The sequence below is a fragment of the Oreochromis niloticus genome, linkage group LG6 (genome assembly GCF_001858045.2).
Source record: "Oreochromis niloticus isolate F11D_XX linkage group LG6, O_niloticus_UMD_NMBU, whole genome shotgun sequence".
Taxonomy (NCBI): domain Eukaryota; kingdom Metazoa; phylum Chordata; class Actinopteri; order Cichliformes; family Cichlidae; genus Oreochromis; species Oreochromis niloticus.
In genome coordinates this window covers 41256341-41273386 of record NC_031971.2, presented here as the reverse complement: position 1 = coordinate 41273386, position 17046 = coordinate 41256341, and the positions used below count along the sequence as shown (strand labels likewise).

Genomic DNA, 17046 nt, shown 5'->3' with positions numbered 1-17046 from the left:
TCCATAAACCCTCTCTGCGTTACTCATCACTTCATCCTCAGGGCGGAGCCTCTGATGCTCTCTCACCTGGTCTACTTGAGCACGCCGGGCCTCACCTGCCTCCTCTCACATATTTCTGGCACTTCAGTGCTGTTTCTTGTCGCACACACCTCAGTTTTTCTATCCTGACACTTCATTTGCAGAAGAAGCCAAAGCGCTGCTGCACCCCCCAGCTGGTCTCTTTAGGGGGCGCCACAGCGATTCATCTGCCTCCATCTCACCCTTCCCCATCATCATCTCCTTCACTGCATTCATGAACCTCCTCTGAGGTCTTTTCGCTCCATCTTCATCGTCCTTTGTCCACCCTCCCTCCTCGTCCAGACCATCTCAGCCTCACCTCTTTGATGCCATCTCCAAATAGCTATTCACCACGTTAATTATGGCGCCATAATAAAGCTTAACCTCCACACGCTGGACCGCCAACTGATTTATGTCGACTCTTAACCAGCTTGGTCCCATTAAAGTGACTTTATTATGTCTTTACCCAGTCTGTACTGTGCTGAGGTAACAGTCTGTGAAACACAGACTGGAAATGTTCAGATGTTTGCAGGAGACACCGGGCCCGGGAGGACGCGGGGAGGCGGGGGAAAACAAACCCTCCTCCAATTCCTGTAACGATCTTCCTGTCGTCTCATTTCTGTTTTGCACAAAGATTTGCGGCAAACTGGAGCAGCCCACGCCGCTGGCATCATTGCCATAACACCAAACTCCACGAGTGATTTTAGAAAGCAGGCGAGGAGCTGGATGGAAGCTGGGAGGAGAAGAGTGGGGGGAATAAATGAGACGGATGAAGAAGATCTCTGATATGATGCCAGAGGAAACGAGATCAAGCAAGAGGCAGAAAGCAAAGCGGGGGGGGGGGGCAGGAATAACGGTGTGACGAAGCCCATTCGCCGCTTCCCCTCAGGGAGCTTCAACCACAGACGCGCCGCTCCGGAGCCGACCAGAGTTTAATTAGAACAACATAAACCCTCGAAGAGGAGGAAGAGGAGGAGGAGGAGGAAGACTGAGCACAACAAAGAGGGAGGAAAGTGTCTGAACATCTGGAGCGAGAACGCCGAGCAGCTCCTCGTTTTGTCTGTTCTAGTTTCTCTTGTCCTTCATTAGGAAAGACAAACTTTCCTTTGTGGAATCTGGGAATCGGCTAACACACCTGCATGATCCGCATGATCCCACTCTCACAATTTCATCTGTTTTTCAAAGATTTCCAAAATAAAATGTGAGTTAATGCTAGTTTGAGTTCCCCTCCTTCAGCTCCGTCTCTAACACCGACTTCACTGTTAGATGAGAAACACATTTGAATCACCTCCAGCGACAGTAGTGAGATTTGTAAATCGAAAACACAAAAGTGACTTACTGAGACAGTCCAGACAGCTGAGAGGAAGCGGAGTATACTTGAATGAACATCTTACACAAAAGAATGCAGACATCGCCAGACAAGCTCGCATCTTACGTAAGGAAAAAAAAATCCAAGCAACTTGGACGAGAAACTGTAACGTGATGATAAAGCTTAATGGGACACCAGAAGAGGCTAAGGTCATCACGATTAAGGATCTCGAGGAATTGGATATATATAAGTGACGATACTACTGGAGTCGACTGTATGGAAGAGGACCAGAGTCAGGTTGTAATTTGGACATGGGACTGTGAGAAGATCACCGGATTTTCTCTATATGTTGGTAGACAAACGCACGACTGCTAATGTTGTTTTGGTTTTTGGTTTTTTTGCGAGAATAATAGTCATTTAAAGAATACTCATTTATAATGAGCGATGATTTAGCCAATATTGATCTAGAAGGGAATATGCTTAACACAATTAATGAGACATGTGAATATTATACGGAGGAGCAATTTAGAGATAACGTTGATATAAGTAATACATTTTCTTTAATTCATTTTAATTGTAGAAGCCTCTATAAAAATTTTGCTCCGATTAATGATTTTTTGCATAGTTTGAGAGGCAAGTTTAAAGTAATTGCATTATCTGAAACGTCTAGATGAGAAAAGGGGCTGTGAGTTTTATATTGATGGGTATGATTTATATTACATAAATAGATCTAATAAGAAGGCAGGAGGGGTGGCACTTTTTGTTAACTGTGAACTGAAATGTAAACAACTTAAAGATGTGTCTGTGGTTATTGACGACTTATTGGAGACTGTTACAGTAGAACTAGAAATGGAAAGAAGAAGTAATATAATTGTTACGTGTATATATAGAAAACCTGGAACACTGACAGAAACATTTAAAGATGTAGTGGAAGATTTATTAAGTAGGGCTAAGGGAAATAAGACTTTCTGTTTGTGTGGGGGTTATAATATTGATTTTCTAAAAGAGACTAATCACATGGCATCAGACTTTTTAGAATTCCTACTTGGAAATGGATTATACCCTCTGATTTCAACGCCGAGTAGAATAACGGACACATCAGCAACATTAATTGATCATATTTTTATTAATAGTTTAGGGAATAATATTAAAAGTGGCCTCATCATAAATGATATGAGTGATCATTTACCTGTTTTTTTTCACCTTAGATTACAATATGAGAAATTGTAAGGAGGAGGAGGAAGAGCAATTGGACAGATGTATAAGGATAAGAAATGAGGATGCAATAAATAAATTTAGACATGACCTCGTAGAAGAGGATTGGAAGGAGGTTTATGTAAATGATGTTAATGTCGCATATGACGCGTTTTTAAATACTTATTTGGCCTTGTATCGAAAACATTGTCCACTGGTACCGCTTAAGGTTAAGAAGAAGAAAACTAATTTTAAACCATGGATAACTAAGGGGCTAGTAAACACGTGCAAAAAGAAGAACAAACTATACAGCGATTATATAAAACTCAGAACAAAGACCGCTGAAATGAAATATAAAGTCTATAAAAACAGGCTAGTATTAATATTGAGGAAGGCCAAGAAAGAATACTATAACAAACTACTTCAAGAAAAGAAAAATAATATAAAGGGTATTTGGAATATTTTCAGAGAGATATTAGGCAATAAGAATGTTTCCTTAGATTTGCCTAAGTATTTTTACAAGGAAGATAAGATTATAAAGGACATGAATGAAGTGGTAAATGAATTCAATTCCTTTTTTGTAAATATTGGCCCTAATTTGGCGAATCTAATTAGAAAACATGATAAGTTAGAACAAAAGGATGATTGGAAAGGTGAAAGCAGAGTAGTTAAGTCTATATTTTTAGCTGATATCACTGAAAAAGAAATTGCAGCAATTTTAAAAAAGACTAAAAATAAGACATCTACTGATTGTGATGGTTTAGATATGGTTATAGTTAAAAAGACATTGGACTGTATAATTACTCCTCTTTGTTATCTTTTCAATCTTTCATTCCATACTGGCGTATTTCCTGACACAATGAAAGTGGCAAAAGTGATACCTCTGTATAAAAAGGGAGATAAACATAGTTTTAATAATTACAGGCCAGTGTCACTTCTGTCACAGTTTTCTAAAGTACTGGAAAAACTCTTTGTGGAAAGACTTGAGAGCTTTATTGAAAAACATCAATTACTAAGTGAAAATCAATATGGATTTCAGAAAAATAGATCAACGGCATTAGCACGGATGACTACTATTGACGATATTTCATGTGCAACAGATAATAATAAATATACAATAGGAGTATTTATTGACTTAAAAAGAGCGTTTGATACGCTGCAACATTTTATTTTGATTTCTAAGCTTAATACTTATGGGGTGAGAGGAATTGCATTAAACTGGTTAAGTAGTTATTTAGAAAATAGGACCCAGTATGTGCATTATTTAGGCAATTCCTCTGAAAGACTGAAAATTGAATGTGTGGTTCCTCAAGGGTCTGTTTTGGGACCAAAACTTTTTAATTTATATATAAATGATATTTGTGATGTGTCCAAAATGTTAAATTTCGTTTTGTTTGCAGATGATACAAATTTTTATTGTGCTGGGGATAAATTGAAAGAATTTGCTGAATTAATGGTTTCTGAAATGGAAAAACTAAAAAAATGGTTTGATGTAAACAAATTATCTTTGAACTTGACAAAAACTTTTGGAAATCGGGTAAAAGACAATGAAGTAACTCTGTCCATTGATGGAGTTCCGATTGAGAGAGTTACTGAACTCCGTTTTTTGGGGGTAGTATTGGATGATGAATTAAAATGGAAATCTCATATTGAACATGTTAGAAAAAAGATGGTTAAAAATATTTATATTCTGGGTAATGTCAGAGATATACTAGATTATAAGGCGATGCGTATTTTATATTTCTCACTAATTTCCCCCTGTCTCAGTTATTGTGCTGAGGTGTGGGGGATACATATGCGACTTATATACATCCTCTATATTTGTTACAGAAGAAAGTGGTACGAATGGTTCATAATGTTAAATATAGAGAACATACAAATAATTTGTTTATAAAATCTAAATTGTTGAAATTTGAAGACTTAGTGAAATTACAGACATTATTATTCTTGTGCAAGGCAAAAAATAACACATTACCTCTTAAGTTACAAAGTTTGTTTGTATTCAATTCAATTCAATTCAATTTTATTTATATAGCGCCAAATCACAACAAAAGTCGCCTCAAGGCGCTTTATATTGTACAGTAGATCGCACAATAATAAATACAGAGAAAAACCCTGTGTTCAGGAAGTGGGGACAGTAGGAGGAAGTTTGACTTTAAGCATCAGTTTGCTAAGACCACACAAAGGCAAATGTGTCCGACAGTTAAGGGTATAAGAATGTGGAATTCTCTCGAAGATAATCTCAAGAGCTGTACAAACATGCACCGTTTTAAAATGTGTTACATACTTAAAAGGATAAATCAATATGAAGAACATGAAAGTAATTTGGGCTAAATGTGGAAGAAAAATTTTCATTACCATTTAATGCTGTATATTACTGATTATTTTGATTTGTTGTTTAGTTTTGCATTGTTACATAAAGATACATGTTAGAGGGTTTTTGGGGGGTATTGGCGCCCTCTTGTAAGAGTATTTGGATTGCAGATAGGGGGCAGGTGCTAACAAGAATTTATTCTTCTTCCTGCTCCTTTCCACCCATGGGTGCAGAGTCATATTAATGGGAAGGAGGTTCTGTATGTAGGAAAAGAAACACTGTTGAACCATGTGTGAAATAAATAAATGAAATGAATAATTGAGAAGAGCGACAGTGAAGGTTGATCACACCGTCCACACTGCTCCTCCTGAGGCCTGAAGCCCGTCGTTCAGGCTGCTCTGCTCCGGTTTTACTTGCTCCTCTCGGTTCAGCGGCGCTCCCTCGCTGCTCCGCACGGCCATCGACCCGCTCGGATCTCCATCCCTGACCCGCTGAGCCCGGCAGTAATGAGGCTCCTCATGTTTTTATCGAACAATCACAGCGAGCTCGCTCTGCCTCATGTTGCACAACCATCATGTCAAAACGTATGTAAATAATACGTGTTGCTTGGCAACCTGGCATACCACCATTGCTGTTTAACATCATTTTCTTTGTTGTCAAAATAACAACCTCAGTGATTCGAGGTACAAAGTTTTCACTCTGTTTTTCTCCCACAAGGCCCAAAATCCACTCTGTGATGAATGCACGGTTTTTAGGAAAAGCCGTGAAGTGTGAGAGGAGTTTTAATTTGAAGTATCGACCGTAGACGGTAACTGCAGTGAAACACACTGTGTTGTGTGTGTGTGTGTTTTTGTATTTTAGCGCCATCATCATCTTCCTGCTACGTCTCAGCTTCCTGCTCCTTGATGGTCCTCTTCCCTTACCTCAGACCTGACAGAGGTCAAAGGTCACTGAAGCCTCAGGATGACCCTGGCACTTGACTGATTGCAGGTTAACCCCGTGTGTGGCTCTCGAGACGCCAGCGACCAATGGTTGCAGTCGTATCGGGTCAGCATTTGCCTAAATCCAAACTAAAAACAGCACCGACAAAAACGACTGTTCAACCCAAACGTGAGGCTGGACTAAAGCAAACACCACAAACATGCTGCAAAGAGGGAATTCCACTCAAAGCGTCACAGCAGAATCCATTTCCACCAGTTCAACTGTCACCAGAGCAGACGTGCTCACGCTTAAGGCTTTCATCCAGATGTTGCTTAAGAGCAGACGTGGATGACTTTCACAATAAAAGCATCGACACCTGAACTAAAAGAATGTAGATAATTGATGCAGCTATGCAAACAGTTTTACAACGACAACACCGGCGTAGGAGACGATACAGAAACAGTCCAAGTTATCATTACGAGAGGCTGCTACGCCCTCACCTGGAGAACCTACCAGCTCTCGAAATCCAGATGATGATTAAAGCGTTGAGGGTTTACCTGCAACACTCAGTCTGCTGCTATGAATTACAGACGTGGGACAGATTCATCTCCTTATCCCTCATAAAGGACGCTCCAGTGTCTCCTGTGCCAGAGGAGGAAACAAAGTCCTGAAGCTCCTTTTTCTTAGTATTCAGAGACCTGCACAGATCTACGACAGCTGCTTCGCTTCCTGAGCTAAACTGACTCCTCAACTGCAGCTGATGTGTTATCACACCGAATTGATTTCCTGTCTCAGTGGAGCGAAGTCGAAGTATCCCAACAACACCCAAACGCATCATGAGAAGGCTCCATAACTGACTGTATAAACAGTTTATCTGAGGGGCGACCTCTGACCCTCTGTGATCCGATCAGATGATTCCTACTTCTAACTTCCCAAACAGTGTGTCTGGTGCTGTAAGCATGTCAGGCTGAGGGCGCTCCTGTCAGGAGAGATTTTGGCTAAAGGCCCGGTTAAACAAAGCCTGGCTACAGCGCTGAGGCGTGGCTCAGGCGGCATTCGCCAACGCCCGCAAAACAAGAAGGTGTGCATGCCATTCCTCGTACGGCAGCTTCACACGAACGCACTGAGCTGCAGGAATCCAGGCCGGAGAGCGTTTTTGTTTTTGCACAAAGTGACGGAGGAAGAGTTGCTGTCGAAGCTCATCTGTGCTGAAGGCAGAGGACGGTCCGGCTCAGCGTTACATAACACACTTAGCTGCTCTTCTTCTCATGCTGCATTATTTAGACACAAAGCAAAGAGATGCTGCTCTGGCTGACTAACGTTCCCAACGTGGGTGCAGCTTTGATTAGTTTTCATCAAGTGGGAAACAACCTGCCACCATAACCCGACGATGGATGGATGAAGTTACCAAGCACTGCGCTGTTGTTCTTGGTCCTCGTGCATTCATCACGCTGCAGTTTGTTGGCAGGTGCTGCGTTGCTGCTGAGGATGGTCCGTGTGGAGGGAAACGCTCTTTCCCTCCTGCTGTGGCAGACGTCTGCATTTGTTTTGTCCGTCTGTTGTCCATTGTGATTCGTGCATGCAGCAACGCATTATGAATATTTTTCAGTCGGGTTGATTTCAGAACTGTGCTTTAGCTTTAATTTTCCATCCATCCATTCGCTTCTGCTTATCCTTTTTTTTTTCAGGGTCGCGGGGGGTGCTGGAGCCTATCCCAGCTGTCATAGGACTTTAATTTTCAGTTTCCATATTATTTGTTAAAAATACAAGCCTTCTCTTTCTGCCCCCCGATCGTTCACTTTGAAGCAGAATAAAGTCTCAACCAGAATAATGCCGCCGTCACCTCAGATCAGAGTTACAGCTCTACCACGTGTTAATATGACCACGGCCGGCTGAATAAGTCAGTGTTTTTGAACCTTCACACGTCTACATTACTGCACTTCACTGCACAGCAGGCTGCAGGTTCATCAACACTGAAGAAGCACGTGTTGGTTTCGTTGGAGGCAGCAGCAGATAAAGCAGGCTGACTGCGTCCATGCTGGTGACGCAAAACGTGCAAATCTTTCCCAAACTCGCCATGAGGTCAGAGGTGAGCCGGCAACCTGTGGCAGGACAAGACAATGTGAAAACACACCTGCAGCCTGGAGGGGAAATCCTCCAACAGCAGCGCTTTCACAAAAGTCAAATAAGCAGCAGGAGGCGGGTCGGCTGAGCCCAAAGACCAGACAGACCGACGTTCATGTGCAACTATACCCACAGATCACTCGCTACAGGCATTTTACACACACAACAGTGGTGAATATTAGGGACAAACTAATATAATATGTGGATCAGATATCAGTCCGACCCTCACTGTGAAAACATCCTGGTCTTGCTGAGCCTCAGAGTGTGGACAAGGTACCAGAGACCTGCCGTTACAGGAGGACGGCTTCTGCTCAGCAGCAGGGCGGATGTCTGCTCCTCTGGTGCTCCTCCTGGTCTTCCTTGCACAGAGGAGGACCAGGAGGAGCACAGCCAGAGTCCTACAAAGCCACCTCCAGCAGGCCACCCATGTGCACGGGGTCCCAGCATCCTTTGTGCTGGAGTCGCCTGGAAATCCCAGAGCTGCTGCCTCGCTCTCCTCCATCACTGTGACGCAGCTTCTATAAGCAGTGAAAATACTGATCGAATTAAACATCCAGCTGTTCAAGCTCCTAAAATACTACGTTTAACACTGTGAGGTGGACACCACACTGATTATTCTGTCTGTGAGATAATAAAGGATCAGCCACAGTGTGACTGTCTCACACTCCGAGTCCTCCGCTCGTGTGCCGGCCGGCCGGCCAGACTTTAAATAGAGGAGGCCGGACAGGAAGGAAGCCGAGCGGCAAACTTCCTCCTGCTCACGCATGACTTCTTCTCCGTGTCAGAGCTCTGACGTGGGCATCCAGGAATAAAAAAAACTTTATTTATCTGAAGGTGTAATCGAGCAACAGTAACGTCCACACAGGCCATCAGCTGCACAATTACCCAGAATTCCTATGGTCTGCCCTGATCCAGGACTAAGAGATTTTTATAAAACAGCACAGAGGGAAGAATAAAACTGGCTGACAGTAACATCACAATACTGGTTTGAATATTTCTGACAGAGATGACCTGGAGTTTAAAAAAAACCAAATCAACTTCCTGCTTCCTCTCAGTGGGACGAAGCTGAGCTTCATTCAGAGGAACGAAGAGAAATCTGTTATTCATATGAGGACGAGCAGATGTGCATCATCCATCCTTTAGTTCAGCTTTTTGGCCTTAAAGGGACAGTTCACCCCGAACCAGGTGTGCTTTCACTCTGGCCTCATCCTTCAGGTTCCTGCAGTCACACTCACTGATAATCAGCTTCTAAATGCTGCTGCCAATGAGATGTAGGACCAACGGTGCAGAAAGACGACACGAAAACATCTGAGACGAGCTCGTCAATCTGCAAACTGCTTAACCGAAACTTTTTAAAGACTTTACAAAAATTAATCAAACGTGATCTCTGACTGACAGGTGGCTGTTAGAGGGGGCGTGGCCTCTCGGACTGACAGGGGCTGTTAGAGGGGGCGTGGCCTCTCGGACTGACAGGGGCTGTTAGAGGGGGCGTGGCCTCTCGGACTGACAGGTGGCTGTTAGAGGGGGCGTGGCCTCTCGGACTGACAGGGGCTGTTAGAGGGGGCGTGGCCTCTCGGACTGACAGGTGGCTGTTAGAGGGGGCGTGGCCTCTCGGACTGACAGGGGGCTGTTAGAGGGGGCGTGGCCTCTCGGACTGACAGGGCGCTGTTAGCTGTCCAGAAACAGACCTCTGGAGGTTTTTTTTGAGACGCCGTCTCTGATGACCGCTCCTGCCTAACTGGTCTTTACTGGTGTGGTGAACTCGCACACGAGAAACGGGGAATCAAACTTGGTCGCTCAGAGCTTCCAGCCCTGTCTCTTTGTTTGTGGACAATAAGCTGTGACTAATCTCTCCTGTTCTTGTGTGCCAGCTTCCTCTTCCTCCTCTTCCTCTCCTCTGCGGAGGATTACCTCAGAGGAAGTGACACTCACACTCCGTCTCAGCCCGTGATGACATGCAGCCCGTCTGCAGCAGAACAGATAGATTTATGGCTCAAATCGGTTTCTGGCCTCGTCGGTCAGCCGGCGCCATCCTGGTCCAATCGTCACACCCCCCTCCTGGTCGATGGGAAGGAAAATTAAAAATCAGACGGGGGTGGAGAGCGGCGGTGTGACAGTCTTCTTCATCATCAAAGCCCCTCAGACAGCTGAGAGACACAAAGAGACGCCTGCCATCTGATTGGGTGGGGAGGGGGGATGAAGGTAAATGGTGCACCACCGAGCCGCCGCACAGGAAGGGATTCCTTTATGAGTCGGCTGTCAGCGAAGCTCAGCCGACGATGACTCGAGCTTATATAAGACATGAGTGCGAAGCGTCCCACACGCCGTGAGATCGTCTAACTCACTGCCCGTCATCCTTCACATGAGGAAACGCTCACCTGCACCACACACGAGCATCAGGGATCGATACTCTGATTTTATAACGCTGCAACAAAAGATCTGCTGGAAGTGCAAACGAAGAGAATTCAGCCATTAAATAAGATCGCATCATTTTAGCGTTTGTTATTTCAGCAGAAACATCCGAGTCGCTCCTGCACCGAGGAATTCACCCCAGAAAGAGCAAATGAAAACTTTACTCCAACAGAATAAAAGAAGCAAACAGCCCTTCGTCTATTTTTATGGGCGCTGGGATTCGATATTTGCTGCAAACTCTTCATCAACAAAAGTCCAAACCAAGCAGCTCATGAGTGACTGCATACCTGGGACATGTTAGCCTCACCTGTCTGAGGTAATGCCAAACCTCATGTTGACTTAATATTTAATATCATTAAAATTTACACACAGAACTTTTTTCAGAATTTTTTTCTAAAATATCTAAAACAGCACCAAACGCTCTGCATCGGTTAGAGATGCGTTCTTCTTCTACAGTTGTGCGTCCATTACAGTAAAAATAAATTACAACCATAAATACGAAGGAGAGCATTCAGTCATGTAAACATGTTCCACAGAGGCCGAGTAGCAGCTCGGCGCTTACAGTCACTGCGCTCATCATCAGCAGAGAAAGGCCAAAGGTCGTGCACTGGAAGTCATCAGTGACCAGTTAGCAACACTTAAACCAGTAATTCATGTTTGAAACAGAGGGGACTGAATTTAAGACTCAAAGCTTTTCTCTTGAAGGCACAGCCACCTGATATTTCTGCAGACAGCATCAAATATCTGGATCTCCTCCACACAAACAGCTGTTTATAGAGTCTGCACATCTGTAGTGTTCAGGTGTGTGTTAACACAATGATAATCTTCCAAGCAACATCAGAGCCAGCAAAAGGCCCGAGAGCTCGATCTTAGACGCTGCAGTGAGGAGGTTAAAGGTCAAAGGTCATGACAGCAGAAGTAGAAAAGGCAGAACAAGTAGGGGTTGTTTAAAGGAAAACATGAACAAAGCACAGACTTCAGACGAGACAGAGGTGCAGATGTTTGTACATCAGCACGAAGGAGCAGGGCCGATGGTCTGAGAGGACCACGGGCTCCTCTACACCAAAGTAACGTAGAGTCAACGTGAGGCCGTCTGTCCGTCCTCCACAGGGATGTGACAGACGGATGAGGTCACACTGGAAACATCACTGCAGGTTCTCTCCAAAGGTTGATTCTGTTCATCTGGACGTTTTCATTGGGAGAAACGTTTCGTCACTCATCCAAGTGACTTCTTCAGTCTCGGCTGACTGCAGGTTTCTCCAACCTTATAAACAGATGAACAGAATCAACCGTTGGAGATTTACTTTCCTGGATGATTGAGAATGCATCAAGACATCACTGCAGGTTATTCCTGCTACAGGAGGCTCTACATGCTGGATCGTTATAAATTTAATTTCTTTTAAATTTTTACTTTGCATGAAGGTGGGCTCTGATATCATTCAGCACCGTGGCCATGACGGTGCTCAGCGAGGACAGGCGGGACTGTGACCCAAGACACACGAGGCACTCGCTGGGAGGCAGCCGACTGTCGCTCCGTTACGATTGTTGGATCTGATCTGTGAGCAGTGAAAACAGGAAGCACAACAGCAGGCCTCTTTTCACCTCCACGTCTGCAGACGTGCAGACACAGCTCTGACCTCGTTGGTCCTACAGGGAGAGGAAGTCTTGGGGAGTCGGACATCTCCGAGTCTGGATTCAAAACTTCACCGTTGACTGAGTGAAAAGAAGGACTGTGCTAATGAAGCTAACCCAACTGGTTTTGTAGGATGACTCTCAGAAAAAGCAGAGCTGAGCATCACAGGCTACATTTCTCTGTTATTAAAAACATGTTTAGTGTCAGTGATCCGGAATAATCTGAGGTATATCTGCGGACTGATTCGAGCCATTTTATTTTCCACAGAATAAGAAACTCTGAAGAGGCAGCGAACACCAATAATCTGCCGTCTGTCGCTAAGTGGCTGAAACTTTAATTGAAAGGGATGTTTTTCTATTTCCGTTTAAAATTTTCAAAATAAACTAAATCTCTCATCAGAAAGCAGCGCAATGATGTTCTGTTTTGGACATTACATCAGCTGAAAGTGAAGTGCTGATGTTGGATTTCACATAAGGCAGCACTTTGCCTGACTCTCTGCTCTTCAACTCTGGGAGCACCAAAAACTCCTGCAGCACAGACACTACTAAACATTATAATGTTAAAATATTTTTGGTGCCTTTTGAAATGCTTTGACTCACTTTGGCACTGCAGGATGTTGAATTCATATTTGAACGTGACCTCTGACTGCGTGTACGCAGACCCCCCTCTTTTAAAGCGGGATAATGAGGTCTAGCCCCGCATGCTGTCCCACGGAGGCTCTGCTCCAAACTGAAAGGAAAACACCGGCAGGGCCTCGGTTTAAGGTTACAGCTTTTAAATCTGCACACAAACGTTTCGTGACTGGACTGGATCACGCAGCGTGCACGCGCCCATTATCGGTCAGGCAGTCGGTGTGCATCCATTATCGGACACGTTTAACTGGACACACATACTGGTCTTTGTGGGACAAAGCCCCCCGGGGGCGGTTTGGGAAAACTAACTGATTCCGGTAAAAAACAAACAAACAAACAAAAACCCAACCACAACATCAACAACAAACAAACAAACAAATAACCCACAAACAAAAGCAAGCACGACTGATTGTTACTGCAGCCTGTCCGATAATGGATCTACGTGTGCGTTTGCCCCGCTCAGGTAAACCTGACACGTCTCAGGTGACCTGGCTGCGGGCTTTTAGTAAACACGTAAGCTAGCATGACAGGTAGCTGCTCGCACCCACACAGAGCCGGCTGGAATGACTGAAATGTCACCCGCCGCTAGCCTGCTTAGCAGAAAGCGCAGCGAACACAGCATAAGGCGAAACTGCCATTTAAATATTACGCAATTCTCGCACGTCCCGCTTGACATTGGGAAACGAACAGTAAAACCAATACCGAGCACCGCGTCTGGAAACACTCGGATCTGAGCGTGAATTCGGCGTTAACACGATTAGAGAAGAAGCGCTTACAAACACATAACATCACATTACTTAATGAATGTGCGTCATTCTGCGTAGTGAGCCCCGTGCGCCACAAGGCAGACGCAAACTGCACCTAGCCTCCAAAAAGTTAAAAACATTACCCAAAAACATGGATTTTACTGGCTTAAACCTATGCCGAATTAAACAATAAACACTTTAGATCAAAGTTAAACTACAACTCTTACTTTACTCGGACGATGCTTTAACCGATAATCGATTTTAAAATAAATTTCCACATTCTCCAATAGGCTTCGGTACAGCTCTCTCCGTTCAGCTAGCAATCTAAACAATGGAACCCCCTGCGACCGAGAGGTTGCTTACCTGCAGCTCGGCCCGCTCCACCTCCCACTGGGCCCTCTCCACCTCGAAGCGGGCCCACTCATGCTGGAGAAAGTGTAAAATCCCCGGGATGCTGTACTGAGCCCGGGCCGCCTCTGCGCCGCCGTCCCCAGGCTGCGGAGCTTTAACGTTCCCCGCGCCGGGTAAGCCCGAGCTGCCGCTGGTGTTGAAGAAGACACCGGGGCCCGCCTGCTCATCCATGGCCGGACCGTGAGCGATGCGGGGCGGCTTCAGTCCGGTGCTGACTCCCGCTTCAGTGAAATATCCTCCGCAGGGAAATGCGGTCCATCAACCGAACAACTCCTACCGGAGCCAGCTGTCAAAGCGGCGAAACGTCGAGCTGCCGGAACAAACGCAGCAACCACATCCGGTCCGGATTTTCAAAATATAATAGCAGAAGCTATCTTATTGTTGTTGTTGTTGTTGTTTTATTGATTAAAATCAACATTAAGTAAAAAAAGAAATAAACAGATCTGAATTGTATGTTTGAATGTATATTTATTATTATCATGTTGATTTCAATATCAATTTAAATAGTAAGCATCCTCCATTCATAAACTGCTGTTAACTTTAGACTTGCCCAATATTAATAGACAATAATAAGATAATAACAATAACAATAAGAAGAATACAAAGAGACAATAACAGCAAAATAGGTTGGAAAACAGGCACCAAAACTATACATTGGTCATCAGTGATCAGTTAGAAACACAAGTATTCTTTTACGGTCAGTAAAAGAAGACTTATGTGCAGTCTGTATTGCCTGTAATGACTTTAATTCGATAAGATTTGTGTGCACAGGTTTGAAGCTAATTAGGATTTTCTTTAATCCCCACAGTGTTACACACACGCTCATTAACATTTGAAAAAATGTCCTTTAACAAGTTGCACAGGGACCAGAGGCTTTTGATTGGGTCATAAAGGTGGTCTTGCGTGGCTTTAGAGAGTGGCCAGAGATATAGATCAGAACCAGTTATTTATTATTTCTGTTGGAAATAAAGAAACAATGTCCTTGTTTCTGTTTCTGGTTGTGAACAACTTTTCTGACTGTTTCAATGCAAAGCGGCCCTCCTTTAAGAAAAGACAAAAACATGTGGTAACTGTGTTGAACAAATTTAGTCCTTAAAGAAAAAGATTTTCTAAATTCTCTCAAAGGCACATTGTCAATAATTCTGTTTAATAACCAGGATGAGAGGTGGAGGGGGCTGTCTGCTGCTCTTGGGCCTAAAAGGTGCTGGGGCCGGCCCTGCTCCGCACTCTAACATGATTGAATCCGCACATTCACGCGCTCATGCGGCCATGTGCTAATCAGCTGATGCGCTGCAGCCCCTATTTAACTCGCGCTCGCTGCTGCTAGCACGTGAACCCGGCTCTACGTCACGTACCATGGCTCCGCGCGAGAAAAGCCAGCCGCACAGCAAACCGTTCAAGCTGAGGAAGAGTTTAGGTAACCGGCACGGCCGCGAGCAGCAGCAGGAACACTGATGTCCAGCAAACTCATTGTCTCTCTTCTGTCCACAGCCACGAGGAAACAGGAAGTGGCGGGCATCAGGGCCAAGTTCCCCAACAAGGTCCCGGTAAGCGCGCGGTGGGGCTCACGCGGAGTCGGAGAAGGTGTGTTATGTTCTCACCCGCTCACTGCGCCTTGCAGGTCATCATTGAGAGATACGACAAGGAAAAGTATCTTCCTCCGCTGGACAAAACTAAGTTCCTGGTTCCGCACGAGCTCACCATGACGCAGTTCGTCACCATCATCAGGTACCGGTACCTCCAAGCTTCACCGAACACTGCAGGAGTCATTTAACACGAACTCAGTCAGAGCTAACCCTAACCCTGCACACCAGCTCCACACACAGGATCATTGATGGGCAGATTTGGCTTTAGTGGACTTGTGCTGATTGTCAGCCGCCCGAGGCTGAAGGTAGAAGCTGAAGCAAATCCTGTTTTCAGCTTTTAAAGCATGCATCAGCCACCATTGCTACTTTAGTCCTCCTCAAATGTTACTTTATGCTAATGCATTTCACTTCTGAGCGTCTCTTCTGGTCTTTAAGTCCACAAACGTTTCAGTCATGGTCTGAGTTTATTTTGAGTGAATGACAGTTTTGGGCTCTACTTCCAGTCTGATCAGAGTTTGGCTTCATCGGAGGGTCAAACTGGCGGCTTTAGGTGCAAAAGTTTGGGATAGTTTTATATTTTGTGGAATGAGATTGTCTTTACTGAAGCCGGTGTTCCCAGCTGCAGCTGCTCGTCTTACACATGCTCCTCGGTCTGATAAATGCAGCTTTTGTATAATCTCGGCTCTGACTGAACATTTAAGCTTCAGTTTAAACTCGGCCCTTGCTGAGTTTCTGTGCAGTGTTTTTGTTTGTTTTGTTTGGTTTTTTTTTTTTTTTTTCTTCCAGTGTGAGCACGAATGCTTGAGATGATCGAATCATAAATGGAATCTGCACATGCTGACGCGTGCTCGCCTCACTGAACAGCTGTGCTGGCTTCACCGTTGTGCTGATGCAGCTAACAGCCTGCAGGCTGACTCTCATTAATGACTGCTCCTTCTGTCTCCCTCCCCTCAGGAACCGCATGGCGCTGCTGCCCAGCCAGGCCTTCTACCTGCTCATCAACAACAGCGGGCTGGCCAGCATGTCGCTGACCATGGCTCAGGTGTACAAAGAGCACCAGGATGAGGACGGCTTCCTCTACATGACCTACGCCTCGCAGGAGATGTTTGGACGATGAAGCTGGTCCTGCTTCAGGTTTTATTCCCGTTACAGGCTGCGCGCCTCCAGCTGCTGTAAATACAAAAGAGTGTGTGTGTATATATTGTAATTTTTGTTCTACACGCTGATTGGACGAGATGGATTTTAATAGTGTTCATCCAATAAATATTTTGATGTTAACGAGTGTTGATGGTTCATGATTTCTGCTTGTGAACAGACTCTCTGCACCACAGATCAGAGGCCTGAATGTTTCACCTTCTCACTGAGAATATTTGATACTTTAAGCTTTATAATGAACTCTGACTTGTTTCCTGTGAACACCAGGAACTGGTTGGATTTCAGTTTTCAAGCTTGATGTGGTTCCACTCGGTCCAGCAGAGGACAGCATCGCTGTACCAGGAGGATGATCTGATATCGTCGTGTTGGTGTTCCCAGATAATCATGAAGATGTTGTTCCAGGATCAACATTGCAAGTGACCAATCACATTGTTGTCATGTTATTCTTTTGTGCGCCAAGCCATTCGTGCATTTATGAAATGTTGCAAGGACAATATCAATTCTGCTTCCTGTTTATTAAAGGGTCAGGGTCAGTTGATCGGTGGACAGAAG

At 44.6% G+C, this 17046-nt stretch overlaps 2 protein-coding genes across 2 annotated transcripts in view; one reads left to right on the top strand and one right to left on the bottom strand.

The window, feature by feature from the left end:
• Positions 1-14080, bottom strand: part of strn (striatin, calmodulin binding protein) — a 35933-nt gene extending 21853 nt beyond the window's left edge. Inside the window, exon 1 of the mRNA XM_003456486.5 lies at positions 13706-14080. Within this exon, the coding sequence (XP_003456534.1) occupies positions 13706-13924 (219 nt within the window). The 5' untranslated portion in view covers positions 13925-14080. The remainder of the gene's footprint in view (positions 1-13705) is intronic.
• Positions 14081-15009: 929 nt separating this feature from the next.
• Positions 15010-16617, top strand: map1lc3c (microtubule-associated protein 1 light chain 3 gamma). Its single transcript, XM_005461301.4, has 4 exons — positions 15010-15170; positions 15245-15300; positions 15375-15481; positions 16294-16617. Exons 1-4 carry the CDS (start codon positions 15110-15112, stop codon positions 16454-16456), a joined length of 387 nt encoding a protein of 128 aa, XP_005461358.1. The 5' UTR covers positions 15010-15109; the 3' UTR covers positions 16457-16617.
• Positions 16618-17046: the final 429 nt, after the last annotated feature.

Coding starts and splice junctions, on each gene's coding strand:
- map1lc3c (XM_005461301.4), top strand. CDS start 15,110: ATGGCTCCGCGCGAGAAAAGCCAGCCGCACAGCAAACCGTTCAAGCTG. Junction 15,171..15,244: donor CAAGCTGAGGAAGAGTTTAG/GTAACCGGCACG, acceptor TTCTGTCCACAG/CCACGAGGAAACAGGAAGTG. Junction 15,482..16,293: donor CAGTTCGTCACCATCATCAG/GTACCGGTACCT, acceptor CCCTCCCCTCAG/GAACCGCATGGCGCTGCTGC.